This window comes from Rousettus aegyptiacus, unplaced genomic scaffold (assembly GCF_014176215.1).
Source record: "Rousettus aegyptiacus isolate mRouAeg1 unplaced genomic scaffold, mRouAeg1.p scaffold_m13_p_13, whole genome shotgun sequence".
Lineage (NCBI taxonomy): Eukaryota > Metazoa > Chordata > Mammalia > Chiroptera > Pteropodidae > Rousettus > Rousettus aegyptiacus.
The window spans coordinates 66,555,744-66,572,703 of NW_023416288.1; the positions used below are offsets into that span (position 1 = coordinate 66,555,744).

General features: G+C 36.4%; 1 protein-coding gene across 4 annotated transcripts in view; it reads right to left on the reverse strand.

The window, feature by feature from the left end:
- ASB15 (ankyrin repeat and SOCS box containing 15) overlaps positions 1-16,960 on the reverse strand; it is a 49,542-nt gene that overhangs the window by 4,425 nt on the left and 28,157 nt on the right. For 3 of the 4 annotated variants that reach the window (XM_016125208.2, XM_016125209.2, XM_016125206.2), the window contains 8 exons: positions 15,982-16,090; positions 14,321-14,373; positions 14,099-14,230; positions 12,806-12,964; positions 7,009-7,254; positions 5,100-5,271; positions 2,925-3,495; positions 1,869-2,022 (listed from right to left, as the gene is read on the reverse strand). In XM_016125208.2, the coding sequence (XP_015980694.2) occupies positions 1,869-2,022; positions 2,925-3,495; positions 5,100-5,271; positions 7,009-7,254; positions 12,806-12,964; positions 14,099-14,230; positions 14,321-14,373; positions 15,982-16,088 (1,594 nt within the window). In that variant the 5' untranslated portion in view covers positions 16,089-16,090. The remainder of the gene's footprint in view (positions 1-1,868; positions 2,023-2,924; positions 3,496-5,099; positions 5,272-7,008; positions 7,255-12,805; positions 12,965-14,098; positions 14,231-14,320; positions 14,374-15,981; positions 16,091-16,960) is intronic. The other variant, XM_016125210.2, reaches the window with a different exon arrangement.

Sequence of the window (16,960 nt, forward strand, 5' to 3'; positions counted from 1 at the left end):
CTGGTTTCGTTTGCCAGCTCCACTTTTACGTGGACTCTCCCTTGTCTCTGTCCTGCTTAATTTCGATTTCACTCCCAAGGTGAGCCTCACTTCACAAAGGGAGGCCTGATAGGCCAGTTTCATGAATTCATAGAGTTCACATTGTGTTGTAATTCCCCTTTCTGTAAATAAATAATTTTTTATTTACAAAAATAAACAACGATAACACACTCTACAAGTTGTGAGGATTTCATGACGTACTTGACATGTACATTTCGTACTTCTCATAAAATCACCATGTAATAAAAATAATATGAAAACACTAATATTTTAGTTTTTAAAATAGCTATATTTATTAGGTGTTTTTAATGTTCTAGGTAGTATGCTAAGCACTTTATATGTATTATCTCTTTAAATTTCCACAATGACCATATGAAGTAACTACGGGTCCGAGCCCTATTCTGCAGTGGGAAAACTTGTGCATAAAAAGGGTAAGGAACTTTCTCAAAGTCACACAGCTAGCAGGACTATCTTGGCCTTTTTCTCAGGAAATAAAATTTCCCCTCTCCTCAATAAGACAAAAATGACACAATAAATTGTTGCTTTTTTACATGAAAACATCAGCCCTAAATGAGACATGCACTACATAACCCAGCAATCCAACTAACTCCTCGGCAAGGCCAGAATTCCATCCCATCTCCGGTCTGTCTGACCTCAGAGGTCAATTTCTAAGCTCACAATACTATGTTATTCATCAGGTTCTCTAAGATTCCTGTTTTAGTTGACACAAAGTCTCTTCTATCGTAGAACCGTAGAACCCGTTCTAGGAAAATTCAAGCTTATCTCCAAATCTGCATTAGGTTGAACTATCCTTCTTTCTAGCCAATCAGTCTCCTTCCTTCCCACCAACCTACATCTCTTGTTACCATGGTCAAAATAGTCCAAATTCAGATGGATTGATTAATCTAATGTATGAGACTCCGATTAAAACTAAATGCTTAAATGAAAACCACGATATCACTCATTTCTTTTTATAGAACTTTATACCTAACAAATTTGGTATGTGAAACAGCTCAACATTTCAGTTTCATCTTCCGGCTATAAAATGTAATCTACTTAATTTGCATAAAATTTGTCCGATCTCAAAGAATAGGCTGTTGAGGTTTTGCTATCCCATTCATTTGTGATTTAGGTGTATTAAGAGTGCCAGGATATTTAAATGTAATGTAAAGTCCTATGATGCTTCTTTAGGTTCCATGAAATTGACGTCCAAGTAGGTTTTGCAAATTCATTTTTCCAAATTTATATTTTGAAAGAAAAAGCCTCTTTAATCAATGATTTTTTTTCCAGTTCCTATTTGTATTTGGAGTAATTTTAGATTCAGTTTATTGAAATTTTTATAATACGATTCACTTTTATGTTTATAACTAAACATTAGCCTGTAGAATGCAAATTTGTCAAGAAAGATCTGAGAGAGAGCATATCAAAAAGGATAATCCTAATTCATTCCATTCATTCATTTACTCAGTATTTATTATCTACTACTTACTATACATTACGGTAAGCTTTGAGATTACAAAAGTAAACAAAATGAATCCTTGCCTATGTGGAGACTATGGTCTACATACTTTATGATATTATAGAAGTTCACTTTAAAATGAGTTCTATTCAGATGTTAATGTAGTTATAATATTACGCATATGAGTTGGAAAGTATCAAAAAAAGTAAGAAAGTAGTATCTTACATTAGAGAAAGTATTAAGGATGATTTTTAACAAAAGATAATTCTGAAAATAAAAAAACACTGAAAAAGTATCAAGGATGACATGAAGACACTTCCCCTATAGACGTTCTTCATAAAAAATTTTGTAGGCAATTTTTTGTTTTTACCTAGTATTTGACGAATTTCTGGCCATTCTCTCTGTACTTCCAGGGCAGACTTCAGTTTAGCACACAGAGGGATATAATCCATGTAATCCAGTAATATACGGATAACGCTTCCTACCAAGTGTTTCATCCAGGGAACTGTAATAAACTCACAGAACTGAGAGAATTGATACGATTTAATTTAGCAGTACTTTAAATGTACCATATACATAAACACTTAATTTTGTTATGAAAATTACTATCTTTGTCTTTGGACAAGAAATAAAAGATCTCTCTTTGTAATGAACAACAACCAAAAAAAAAGTAGTTAGCTTGTTTCAGTGACGCTATGAGCTCTGGAGCTGCAAGCATGGCTCTAATATAGTTGTAGTCATCAAGCTAAGTGAAATAAGCCAGACAGAAAAAGTTGAAAACCACATGATATCACTTATATGTGGGATAAAAACCTAAAAGCAACAAATGAACAGGACAGACAAACAGAGACTCATGGACATGGACTCTAGACTAGTGGCTACCAGAGGGTAGTGGGAAGGGGGAGGGGTCAGGTAGACGGGGTGAAGGGAGTAAAATGTGTGGTGATGGGAAAAAATCTAACTATGGGAGGTGAACATATGGTGTAAATATATATATGCCTCACTGTTAAAGTGTACGGATGAAACTTACTGGATTTCGTTAACCAATGTCACCACAAATTAATTAGTTAATTAATTCATTAATAATAATAACAATAAAAAATTGTAGTCAACAGTGTGGAAGAACCATGCTTCTTTTCATGATTCTTCTTCCCATGCCTCTAGCCTAAATATACCACTGAGTAAGCATGTTATTAACTGCATACATTTTTGCATTCTTCTACATTCAGCTTGCCACTAAAGAAAAATAAACACCATCCTTTTTTGGCCTAGTTTTATGTTTATGTGCCAATATTATTGGCAACAAAGATTCAAGAAGGAGAACAATATAAAACTTAAAGTTGATTTTTCTTATCCTGTTACATCTCTAAATGAGCAGAAGTTAAGGAGGATGACCCAACGCGCAGGAGGAAAGGACGTAACTCACCGGGCTATCTTTTATCACACAAGATGTCCATCCCGGCAGTACCTCTTCTTCTATCTCTGACCACACAAAAGAATTTCCAAAGATGTCCCCGTGCATGCACTCGAAACACATCTCCACTTGATAGCCGTTGTTCAGCAGCAGCCTCAGCATCACCTCGTCGTTCAGGGCGTACTGAATGGCACTGGGGAAACGAGTGTCATTTACACGCATAAAATAACAATTGACATTTGCTCCGTGGGAGAGAAGCAGCCGGACTATTTCATGATTATTGGCCCTCACAGCCACCAGCAGACAGTTGAGGGGATCTAAGTTTGGGTTTGCGCCTGCATTCAGAAGGACTTCTGTACAATGGATATCGTTATTAGAAACGGCAAAATATAGCGCAGTCTTCCTCTCGTCGTCATAGCTCTCGGAAATGTGGTCAGCAAGCAGAGTATTGACGTCAAAACCATTTTCAATGAGCAGTTCTAGGCACTGTGCATTTTGTCCATCCGCTGCTGAGTGAACTGGTGTTAGCCCACTTTTCTGGATTGCATTTTTGGATGTTACTGGGATGAGATATTTTAATGCACTAAAATACATAAATAAATTAATTAATTAATTAATAAAACACATTGCATGAAGAAAATCAAGAAATGAAACAAATGAGCTTCCTCACTAGACACATGAATGCTGTTTATTTTCTTTCCTTTACTTTTGCTAGATAACATTATATAAAGACATTTAACCTTTGCCCATTGACTTACTACTATTTAGTTTAGTATAGTTTAGTTTAGTTTTAATTTAGCTTTCCATTCTAAATATTCCTGGGGATCATGCTGGATCTTATATGTCTGCCCTAGATTTGTTATCCCTCAGGAATCCTCCCAATCTTCCAATTCTTCTCCAATCAATGTAATATTTATCAGTAACCAAAGCTACTTAATGAAAAATATAAAAGAAAAGCCCATCTGATGCCATAGAAGAATGCTTCATAATCTTGACCATTAGAATCTTAAAATCACAGGAAGTTAGGGATGGAAGTGACCTTGTACATCAGTTAGTCCAACCCCTTCACTTAATGAAAGAGCAATATGAAGTCTGCAGAAGTGAAATGACTTGTCCAAAGTCACGCAGACGTGGAGCAAGGACTAGAATTTAGGCTTCTCAAGTTCTCATTCATCACTCCTCCTTCGCTGCTTCCTGAGCAATCTATGCTTTAATATTGGCCACATGTGTCCTGTCCTGTTCAGTATAACTCGAAATTGAATTATGAACCACAAGAAGAATCTTTATGATTTTAGCAGCCTCACATTAGTCCAGTTGAGATAACTAACCACAGCTTATGTTTCTAAGAACCTGTGATAGTTGCAGATTTCACACTTGACTAACAAGTAGACACTATGAGAGCCACCGGAAAGGATAACTTGATCTCTTGTGCCTAATTCGGAGCTACCATGTGTGAATTTATGACACTGGGAATAAGTCCAGGTAAACTTTAACAGCATGTCACTTAGCGTCAATTATGTGTCATTGGCCACGTAACTTGGTCAATGTGGCCACTGAAAGTAATAAAGTCTAATAAAGTTTTTGAACTTATAAAAAATATTTAATTGCCGAAAACCGTCCTCTCATGGCAGATAGTTTAATAAGTGATTATAGACTCCTACTGATGTGTCAATTGTGGCATATTTTGTGATTTAGAAATCTATCCAATCATTTTTTTTTGAAAAAGAAATCTAAACTTATAATCAAACTTTTCTACTCAATAATATATTTGACATTGTACAATAATATCCATACATATTGGTAAATAAGTGGATAATATTAATAGTATTTTTACAAATTTGAATTCTTTGCCACAGGCAAAATTTTTTGAAACTCTGCAGACTTTTGTTAAATATTTTTTTTAAAAAACAGAAAGGCACATGTGGGTGGCTTCACATGTAACTTCCTCCTCAAAGAAAAACTCTTTTCATTATAAATGTAATATATATTCAATGTGGAAACTTTATAAAGTACAAGAATATAAAAAGAAGGGGACATCAAACAAATATTCAAAAAACAAAACTTGTAAGCATTTTGCCTATTTCTTTTTGGATTTTGGGGGTTATTATATAGACAGACATGATTATAGCGTATATTCAATTTTGTATTTTTCAACTTAAAGTGATCATCCCATGATTTGCTACTTACAGATAATGTCCCTCGTAGGCGGCTCGATGTATAGGAAGATGCCCTGCTCTGTTAGGTACATTTCCACTTCCTCCATATTCCAGCAGGAGGGAAATGCAGTCAGGATTGCCTCCTCCTGCTGCCTCAAATAACACTGATGCCCCGTCATCCGCCAAAGCAAACACATCACCACCTGGCAGTATTAAACACGTGGCATAGTGATAACTGGATGAACTGTCAAGATAGTCTCCTTAAAAATAACCCCTTGTTTTCCTTTGTGGTTAGGACTTAAAATTAAAAGCATAGAATTAAGAATATCTATGTTTTTATTATTTTAATAAACAATTATGCGGCATATTTCATTTTATTAGAAGATCTTTACATCATGAGAACATCTGTGAAATCAGCAAGTCAATTACCAGAACAGACAAATGCCCCCAGGAAAATGAATAGACTTTAAAGTTTTAAGACGACAGTTAACTCTTTCATTTCGACAAATAATTATCAACTGCCCTTTATTTGCAAACACTGTATGTGACTCTACTGCAGATCCTAAAATGAATAAATCTGACTATTTTAAGCAGCTCAGGGGCAATGCAACAAAATATCACCAAAGAACACAAACTGTGTAACATTAACACGATACCAGGATCAGGAGGCATGATGTAGGGGAAATAGATCTGTGTTTGAATTGTGGCTCTGAGCTCACTGCGGGAGTTTGGGGCAAGCTATTTCCTTCTATAAGCCTCCATCTCCTCATCTGTAAACTAGGGTGATACAGCTTATGTTATAGGGCTTATTTGTTAATTAAATAAGGTTGCACTTTGGGGACCTCAAAAATGTTAATCTTTTCCCCATAGAGGATGCTTGGGTGTCATGTGGTCCTAGCTTTTATTTATAGATGAGGAAACTGAGGACCAGATGTTTAAGTAACTAGATTAGGGTCATCAGGCAATGAGTAGGTGGCAGAAACTAGTTTTGGAATTTAGTCCTTTAATTCCTGATTTTGTAGTTCTATAAAGCACTTGAAGGTTTCAAAGGAGGGGTGACATTGTAGTCCATTGGGCAGAATTAGGGAAAGCTTCGGGGAGAAGGTGTCTCAAGAAATTGACTTTGAATTAGGTTGGACAGAATTCTAAATGAGGGCAAAGACCTGACCCAGACCCAGATGGTGGGAGTATGTGGTATGTTTGGGATACTGCTCATCTAATTAGTCTGGAGTGTGGGATACAAGTTGGGAGTAGTGAGGGTTACACTCGGTAAAACATTCAGGTTGATGCGTGGGGACCTTTGCATGATTCAGTGGGCAGTGGGGAGGCACTGAAGATTTTTTGAATAGTTTACAGGGTTATAGTCATCCTTCAGAAAGGGGAGATGAGTTCACTATGTAGTATACATCCTCTGATGGGGAGACTAGAAACCTGGAGAACAGTAAGAAACGACTGGATTGGTCCAGGGGAGATGTGGAAGGGCTGCCCAGGATGCAAACCAGAGGGACTGCCCAGGTGAGAACAGGTGAGAAATGGTGAGACAGAGGAGCACTCGGCAACTGGCTGAATTTAGAGAAGAAGGTGACAGAAGAATTAGAGATAAATCCAAACTTTCAGTCTTGGTTCAGAGAAATTATTAAATCAAAAGAGTAAAAGAAGAGGAATTTAGTTTTGAAGATGAGTATGAGACCCTGGTGAGCCAGCCGTCTATGTGAAAATTGGGCTGTCTCGGGAGAGAGCAATCAAGGCTGGGCACGTAGATGTGCAGGTAGGTCATCGGGTGCAGGGTTTGATTGAGTTGTAGCCTAGGTGGCTACGGAGGAGGTTATCAAAGGCCTGGTACCAAAGCCTGATGCCCAGTCACGTTCAGAGAGGAATGAAGAGGAGGAAATCCAAAAGGCAGGAGAAAAGTCAGGATCGTGCAGTTCCTTTTCCCGTACCTTTGTGGATGAGGTGTTCCAGCACGTCGCAGTGACCATACTCAGCAGCAACACCTAAGGGTGTGACGCCAAAACCGTCTCTCAGGTGGACGTTGCCACCGTGCTTCAGCAGCAGAGCTATGAGATCTTTGCGGCCTTGTTTCGCTGCTTCGTGCATTGCTGACCATCGCTTGACGCAGGGCTGGTCAAGGCTGGTGTTGTATTTGAGTAAAGTGGACACCATGTCATAGGAGCCCTTTTTTACAGCTTGAAGATGATTTGAAAAAGAACAATCGAGAGTAGGCATATTAACTCGAATATCTTAGATGGTATTAAACGAATTACTAAATTTAACACCAAAAGAGATGTTAGTTGTTCCCTTCTATAAGAGAATATTGGATTTTTGATACCCCTTTTATTTCTTACATCCAAATTCCTATCGTAGCCTGTAAGCATGCAAGGTGATACTGCTTCTTGGTGTTTTTTTTTTTTTTTTTTTTAAAGACTCTGACCTAAGGAGATTTAGAGTTTCAGGGAAAATAGTGCACATCGCTAAGATAGGATGTTGTGTATAATCTCGGTAAACTTTTATTTCTTCATTAGCAAAATGAAAACATCCACTGTTGGGTTGTACAAATTAAATAATGTATGTAAAACACTTAGTATATACTAGGAGCTCAGTAAAGGATAACTATTATTATTAACGTCGGTTCATCACTTCTAGGGTCCTAGGACCACATGTGTAAATATTTATCAAGTTTTTTCCCTCAAAGAAGAGCTTCTTTTTTTTTTTTTTTTTCCACCAAAAATAGCAGTATGAACTTCTCTTTCCCATGCTCTTATTGGGAGGGTAGCAATAGAAATGTTTTGAATCTAGGTAGGCCAGTTCTAAACAGATGAAGTATGTGACAGCTAATGTACTACAACTTCAGAATTTCAGAGCTGTATTAACTCAGATCTCTCTCTCTCCCTCTGTTTGTTTCTAAAGTGTTTCCTCCCATTAGATTATTAAGAGATCATCCCAGTTTAGATATAAATATTTTGAAAGCTACAATGCATTTTTTTTTATCAATAAGTAAAATCTTATTAAGAAACAGAGCAGGATGAATGCTACTCTCTGCAAATGGAAAGAAATACAGTTCTAGTCATTCATTCATTCGGTCATTCAATTAATATGTACCAGCTATACAAAAGGCACTATGGACAACAGGAAAAAGACAGATATAATTTTCATTGTGGAATTTACAGTCTAGGGAAACCTATACTGTCTTCTGCTTGAAGAGAGACCCAGAGTCTGGGTGTTTCTGGGAAAGGCAGGAGGGGCCACACAGACCATCCCGGGCAGCCAGGAGGCAGATTGCAGGAAGCATCTGAGGTCAAGGCAAAGGACAGGGCTTCAAAAACCATAAACGAAAGACAAAGTTTGCCTACCAGATTTGGAGGCAGACAAGCCATTATTGCAGTGAGATTTCAGTTTTTCTCCTATTCGCCGTCTAAATTAGAGTTTGTTGACAAATGCCTTTCTCTGAACCACCCACCCGCCACTGGCAACTCTAATTACTGGGAACTACCTCATTCTAGCTGGCGTTACTGCAGAGCAAACATCAATAATTCAAACAAACTAAGAGGTGTGTCCTTATTTATCTTCTTGTTCCTCCTATTTTATTTTTTTTTTCTTAGATAAAAATGAACCTCTTCCCTCATGACCTGTTTTCCCTTAGTCCGACTCAGAGAACATATTGATTAGAGATATTCTTAGTCTGTCTTTATGAAAATAACAGCATCTATATAGGTCTAGTCAACTTAAAATAATTTAAAAACTACTTGAATTTTGGTGGAACTAATCATATATTTTATTTCCCATAAAATACTAATATACACTGTGGGGAGCCCCTTGAGGCTAAGCTAACCCACAAAGACATTCTTAAGCAATAAAACGCTGAAATAATGAAAACTAATAAGACATGTACTTGTGTAACATAACTACATAAAATACAAATGAAATAATTTATGAAATATGTGTTAAAATAATATATGTATTCAAATGAATGATTAAATAATTTATGAAATATTTATATATTTTATGAAATATATATATATATAGAGAGAGAAAATCTTCAATAATAATGCTCAAAGAAAACCAAGTTTCAGTTGAGTTAGGGAATTAGAGACCTTTGCATAGGTTACAGGCACTTTTGAAGACTTTGTAGTCTGCCGGCACTTTTCCTTTTTATTTTAAATTTCTGTTGTTTCCTTTCTGGGTGTATGTATTTTGCTCATGTAATTTACTTATCAGCAGTGAATTATTTTCTGACTCATATGACATACAAATAAAGAAGGGTTTCCTGAGGTATCTTGACAGGAATTAGAAGATTAAAAGAGAAGATAGAGCGAAGAGGATGTATATTGATCTGTGAGAAAGAAAATGTGTGAAGTAAAATTAACTGGATTCTTCTGTACCTTGGGCCCCACTGGCCAGGTCAGTCTCATGGCTATCTGTCTGGACAAAGGTGACACTAACTATAGAGGACGGGCAGAGAGGGAGTCTGAGTGTAAAAAACCCTTAGCGTCAGATCATCACAAATCAGATACCTACCACTCAGCAAGTAACTGCGCAACATGGTTGCAATATATCAAAGTGCCATAGTGAGAGCCAGAGGGTTGATGGGAAAGAGAGGCCTGGAGGGACCAAAAGTGTGATTTTTTAAAAAAAAAATGTTATATAGTTAGTTATTTTGCCATTTAAGGATATTCCATAAATAAAGACAAGGATGATGGGACTGGGTTAAGAAAACTCAAAATGGCATTGCACAGAAAAATTAAAAAGACAGCATTTTTTCCTCTTATCTCTCTTTTATAAGCTAATGGATTATGAGTAGCAAATTTCAAAGTAGCCTGTAGAATCAGGAAGAAAACAGAAAATTCCATGGATGACCCATTCTCCTATGAACCTAAAAAGACTTGATATGGTTTCCACAAAGAAAGTCCTGAAGAAGATAACCCAAGAAAAATTCTAACACCTCCAGAATATTTCCTTCATGAGATTTTTGTCTTCTCTTTGATATTACCATTTGGTTTTTTAAATATATTATTTCCAAATGTTAATTATATTTCAGTTCTGACAACTCAGTGATTAAGTTCCTTTCCTTTCATGTCAGATACTGCTAGAGAAGAGAAACCAACAAATGAAACTTGGAAATGCTTAATGCTCTGTTGTGGGCATTAAGCATTAACGAAAATTTTAAATCAAGCAAAAAGAAGACAAATGAGTGACAATCATGACTTATTTGTCTCTTAAGAAATAAGTGGGGTGAGAATAGCAAGTAAAGACTAATTCTATATTTGGAAAGTGAGATAGTATTCAAACTCTGGAAAAGTGTCTTTCTTTTTTAAAAAAAAATCAAAGACTGTCTACACAAACAACAACAAATACATGGATGTTGTTGCAGACACTCCATGGTATATGCCTTTATGAAAATAGTGTAGATCACATTACTAGTGGTGCAGCGACCCACAGGAGAAGATTCTATTCAGTGCCTGCAGTGCCAGCTCAGGAAGAGAGCTCAGGTTTATTTATGAAAAGCATTATGTTATGAAGACATAAAGGCTTGTTAACGTGTGTGCAGAGACAACTCTCTGTTCCTCTGTTACTAATGTTTCCCTTTTCCTTTTAGCGACAGAAGCCCCAAGTTTTAGCTGGTCACAGTCTAGTTAGGTAGACACTGCCCTGTACCTAAGTGTGGCTGCGTGACACAATCCGCACTAATTGTATATGAGCGGAAATGCTGTGTGGGACATCCAGGCCATGTTCTAAAGGGTGAAGAAGCTTTTCCAAGGATGCCTCTTTCCTCCTTCCTGCTGGCTGGCAAATGGTGACATCTGAAAGCTCTGTGTAACGGTGGCAAGGCCGCCCTGCCATCCCTGGGCCACTCACTCTGAAAGGTTGCATGAGAGAGAAATGAACTTCTTTCTTTTGAAGTCGTTGTTGTTTGTTTGCTTTGTGTATCTTTTTGTTGTTGTTGTTTTTGTTACAGAAGCTTTGCCTGTATCCTAACTATAATGATTAGGTCGTTTGTTCAATCTAATTTGAAAGCTCTGACATGGGACAAGAGTAAGCAAGAAAGAATCAGATCGGAACGACTCCAGTCAGTGGTGACACTATTCATGTAACAAGATATCTCCAGGGGCAGAACGCCCATCTAGATATCCTTCCCCTGTCTGCTGATGACCCCTCTACATCCCCTGAGTCACAACTCAAGAGCGACTGTGGCTTTAAAAGATTCACAGATTCATTGCTTTCTTATTTCTCTAATTTACTTTGAATATATACCTTTATTATAGTATTTGTAACACTAATTTTCCATTTAAATCATATCTAGCTCTCCTACTAGACTCTTCGAGAGGAGGAAGATTATTCCATTCGTCTTTATATCCATGCTGCCCACAGCATCTGGCTTAATGTGACTTCTCAATAAATGTTGGTTGCATTGATATGGTTGAATTAATGTTGTTGAATGTAAATATTTTACTAATGTTCATGACTTATCTAAGTTTTCTGTTAACAATATTCAGGTTGTTTTTTTAAAAAATTAGTGATTTCTCTGTGGATAGGAGCTGTGGCAGTGTTAATTAGCTCTGACCACAGCTCACAGTGCTTTATTCTCTTTCTCTGTGATTGCTGATAAATTATCTTAGATTTCCAACTCCTCCTCCTGGCACACGTGCAAACACACACACACACACACACACACACACACACACACACAATTTCATAATGAATGTCCTCTCCTGAGCATCTATCATGTGGCAGGGGTTTAATATATTTATAATTTATCTAATTTTATAACAGTTCTGCATTGTAGGTGGTATATTTCCATTTTACACATGAAGAAACTGAGGCCTATGATTGCAATCACATAGCTAGGATTTAAATCCACAAAACAATACTGTACTGTAGGTTTGAAAGTTGCTAAGAAAATAGATCTTAAAAGTTATCATAAGAAGAAAATTTGTAGCTGTGAGGTGACGTAAGTTAACTAAACTTATTGTGGCGATCATTTCGCAATATATACATATATAAAGCATGTCATGTACCTTAAACTGATACAATGTTATATGTCAATTATATCTCAATAAAACCGAGAGAAAATAAATCCACAGGTCTCAGGTGCCAAAGCCCAAATTCTTACTCCATAACTCTATGTCCCTGAGAAAAATGAAATGCTATCTCTGCTCTTGCAAACAGACCTGCTGTTCTTATTGGTCAATTAAAATCAGGATATGCAAGACTGAGAAGAAGCTGATAAATGACACTTTTAGGTCTGCCTATCATTATTTCTTTGTGTCTTAGTGGTGAATCCTTTATAGGTGCCCAGTGCTTCAACTGCGTACGTGGAATCCGCTGTCTGCCCTTCTTTCTAGTTTGGCTTCACTGCTCTGATGTGAACCTGGTGTCTCCCTTTGGACTCCCCTTTCTGCCTCTTTCCTTTGGCTACGTACCACACATGCAACCCTCCTCACAGCTGGACCCTGTCTACAGAATATTCCTTTAGAACTGGCATTTCTGGTCTCATAAAACTCCTACTTCAGATCCATCCTGGTTAGTTGGTGCTGAAGGATCTTTCCCATTTGATCTCTTTGTGGGATAAGAAAACAAAATCATAGGACAGGTGAGATGAAAATTAAGGGAGGAACTCAGGGAATGGAAGGAGATGAGGTCACATAATTTTAGCCAATACATAGTGGTGTGTAGCAAATACTTATTAAATATTTATTGGTCTCAAACTATAAAGGTTCTAAAAAAAAAAAGGTCATTTACCAATCAGAAGGGGCGTCTCTCCTTTATCATTTTTGGTGTTTGGCCATACTCCTTTTTCTAGTAAAGCTTTTACATTTTCCACCAGACCAGCTTTGATTGCCAAAGTCAAGGGTGTTTCTCCATCGGCGGTCTTGAACTCCCAGAGTGTCTTATAGGATGCTGAGATGGGAAAGTGTTGTGTAAAGTTAAAAATCTTTACTTAAAGGATATCACATAGATCAGAATAATGCAATAGCATCTATATTAAACTGAACAAAGTGAATTGATGAAAAAGGAAAGACTAAAAGGAGATGTGAGCAAAGTTTATCAAATGATGGTCAGTATAAATAGATGAACATGGAATTGCTAATAAAGTTGACCGCTGAAAGCTAACATCTGTTTCAAGGTGCTCTTTTTTGAAAAAATGGGTTGTAAATTCACATTTCTTGATAAGTTGTAAAACAGCTCCTCAATCTTTAACATTGTTCTTTAAATTGCATTTGAAATTGATTTTTGGCAAATGAAGTCTGTGAAGGTGGGAATGAGGATGTATTTAAATGAATATATTCTGTCAGAATGTGTTTGAAATACTGTATTTGATATCACCTTCTATATCTGTCTATTTGCCTATTGAGCTGTCTAGCTGGCTGGGTGGTTAATTATCAAGTATCTATTATCATCTTCTAGAACATAGAATTAGGGGCAACACTAAAGGTTGAAAGACAGGACACTCTCAAAGTGTTTTATAAGATGCCAAGGTGTGAAAAATGCTGTTTTAGAACATGAAAATTATTATTAATATTTAAACCTGGGTCAAATTATCATGATATTTATTCATGTATACATTATAAAAAATTTAATGTACTATAAGGACAAATATTGTAACTACTACTTGTACTAGAAAATACATTTTTGAAAACTGCTAAGACATAGTTTAACATGAAAAATTAACAACCAATTTCTAAAGCAAAAAGATTTATAATCCAATCAATTAATGTGTGATACATATACACACTTTTCTGTAATAACCACATCTTCCTGCCAATCTGTGTTATATTCTTAGAAGGATGCAAAGGGTGAACTTTAACCTCACAATTTGTGCCAAATTTTGTAAATTAAGTTTAAAACATAGGTATTGCCTTTTCTCAATTTCAAATAAACTTTCCTTTTCTTTCTTTCGTCCTTCCTTCCTTCCTTCCTTCCTTCCTTCCTTCCTTCCTTCCTTCCTTCCTTCCTTCCTTCCTTCCTTTCTTTTGCTTTTGATGTTCACTGAGAATACGCCCCACTTCTACATTCTTGTTTCAGCTCTCTTACCATCCAGAACAATTTCAAGTACTTGCTGAAAGGGTTGAACAACAGCTTCATGCAATGGAAACCATCCTTTTTCATCAGCTTCATCTAATGCATATTTATATTTCACATACTCCTGGAGCTCAAGAATGTGACCTAAATTAAACACATGAACTGATAACAAATCTCCATCTTGGCAAGATAGAATCTCCAATTTATCCCAGTGTGGGCAATATACTCATTTACCTTGTTTTATGGCCTCTACGAGTTTTCTGTTTTGATCACTCAGTGGTACAAATCTGCCAGAGAAAAGAAAAATGAGCCATATTTATAAAAGTGGTATACTCCAAGGAACCAAAAATTTTCATTTATATTGAGCTTTTGTATATAATCTTAATCAAGATCTAGAGGAAATGTACACAACTGATTTTACCTCCTGTAAAAATGTCAGATACAGAGTATATTTATGAGACACTAGGCCTAGGAACATTAGTGAAAATGGAAAAACACAGGTTATGACGCTTTCTCTGAAATGAGTGCTAAGCAAGGAAAAAGAAGTAAAAAACTGGAGTCAGAGTCAGAAGAGCTGGGTTCAGGTTTTGTGATTTTATTATCTTGGGGAGGCCAGGTAGCCTGTCTGAGTGGTCACTCCTCATCTGTAATTTAATGGGATTGACAAAGAAGATCACTAAGGCTTCTTCCCACTTCAAAAATTTTATATTCAGTAATGTTTCTCATTTTGAACTCAATAACTACCGATTAGTGACAGCTTATTCAAGAGCTTATGGACCACACTGCGTGTTAGTCTTAATCAACTCATCCATAAGTGAAAACAGGCTGAGCATTTACTGAACAAACTTCTAGTCATCAGCCCAGTAAGTCATGATTTCACCTCTCAAATCAATTCTTTGACGCTTGTGTTTATTTAAAGGAAACAAGGTATTTCATAACAAATGGACTTGACTCTACCAAGCAGAAACATTTGCTGGCATTCTAGGGTTGTAAATGCCTTCCTGGGAATTCTAAACTTCTAAAATCTGTCAAAGATAAGGGAGAAATTAAAGAGACCAAAAATTTTAATGCAACATGTCCATATTTTAAAGCTCAAAAGCAATAATTTTTTAGCACTAAATCTATTCAAAACATTTAGTGCTAAAAAGATTTAGTACTAAATTTCAGAATACAGGATTGTAAATATTATAATAGAACATAATGGTAAACTAAAATTTATTTTTGTCAGGAGAATAATGTGTGTTGCTTGAGAAATTTACTTTTGCAACTTTAGACTCTGCAACCACTGCTAACATAAACATAAATTTTATGTATACTTTGTTAACTTCTGTCACTTGGATAGTAGATTGCGAAATAGGCTCTGGTTTATATATTATTTGTCATACACAATAAAAGCATTCGACTCTTTTCCCATTCATTGAACTTATGGATGAGGTGGGTTAGCACTATTCTTCATATTTAAAGATTCAAGAATGGAATACATTACTTGTAAAAGTTGCCTGAGTCAGTAGCAGAATGGGCTCTAGAAAACACAGAACAGACCTCTGTATACTTATTTATATATCATTTGTATACAGTGTACTTGCAAATTTGTTAAAATTTATTATCCTTTTGATTCTATATTAATTTAGAAAATAGGCAATCCTGTGTAATTGAATTCAACTAGGAATTTCCCCTCTAGGCGATTTCCATCTTGCTCCTAAGATGGGGATGTGTGGAAGATCAGACTGCTAACCCTATGTGCAGTGGCCCTTGTAAAGCTGTCCAATTCTCTGCCAGAAAAGAAGGGTGAGCATTTTCCTGGAGGAGGAGTTGGGAAATGTCATTCATTTCATCTTACGCCAAAATGAATACCATAAAGAAATTTTGTTGAGGACAATCAATTTGATCGTTACCTTTCTGGATAAAATACAGTTTTGCTGGCTTCAATGGATTCTTGAATACTGAGCTGAATATCGTAACTTGTAAGATGATCTTCTTCAGGGTCATCATTAGAATCCATGACTGAATAAAATTTTGAAAGAAGTAATTTCTTATTATCAACACATGGCACAGGACACAATATAGTTAACATGAAAGATGCTAAACAAAAAACTAAAATGCATTCACCTTTCTTCATTTAACAAAGACAAATTTAGTTAAGATTTTAATTCATATTATATATGAAGCCCATTCTAACTTCTGAAATCTTTAACTATCTGCTTTTTGGGTGTCTGTATTTTCTAATTTTGATTTTCTTTTCAGCAATGGCTACAGTTGGGTTCATAACAATTCACTTTTTCCACACTTCTGACTTAAAATAATTTTGGCTCATGTTTCCTTAAGGCATTGTTTACACAGCACGTTAGAAGTTTACAACTCTAACCTGGAGGAAGTGAGACTGTGGCAGGAATAGAGAACAGTGAGCCTTTCTAATTCTTTACTCTTTATTCTATGTCTGCTGTGTTCGCTTATTTGCTGAATAATTCCTTTCCTCACATTAGGAATAGTGTGAGTTGGCTGCCTTGAAACGTACTTGTTTCTGTGTTTGTGTTTAACTTCTAACAGACTCTACGCTTTTTGAGGTAAAGGGCTCTACCTCACCTATCTCTACTCTGCACCCCCTTCTACTCTAAAAGGTGTTTGGCACAGGGAAGCTCTTCAATGAATATATTTGTTGAATTAAACAAGAGAGAAGAGGAGAAAGTCACATGTAGGGGCCTAGCCTTGCCCTCGGGAAATTTGAAAAGTTAGGATAAGGACCATCTTAACTTTATCCCCAGACCAGAGACCAAGCCTCCTACAGGTTCTCCATTTCTTCCCCTGGCACAATTATATCCATTATAAGCCATGACTCTAGACCCGCCCCTCTCCTCTGAAGATAATACACAAAAT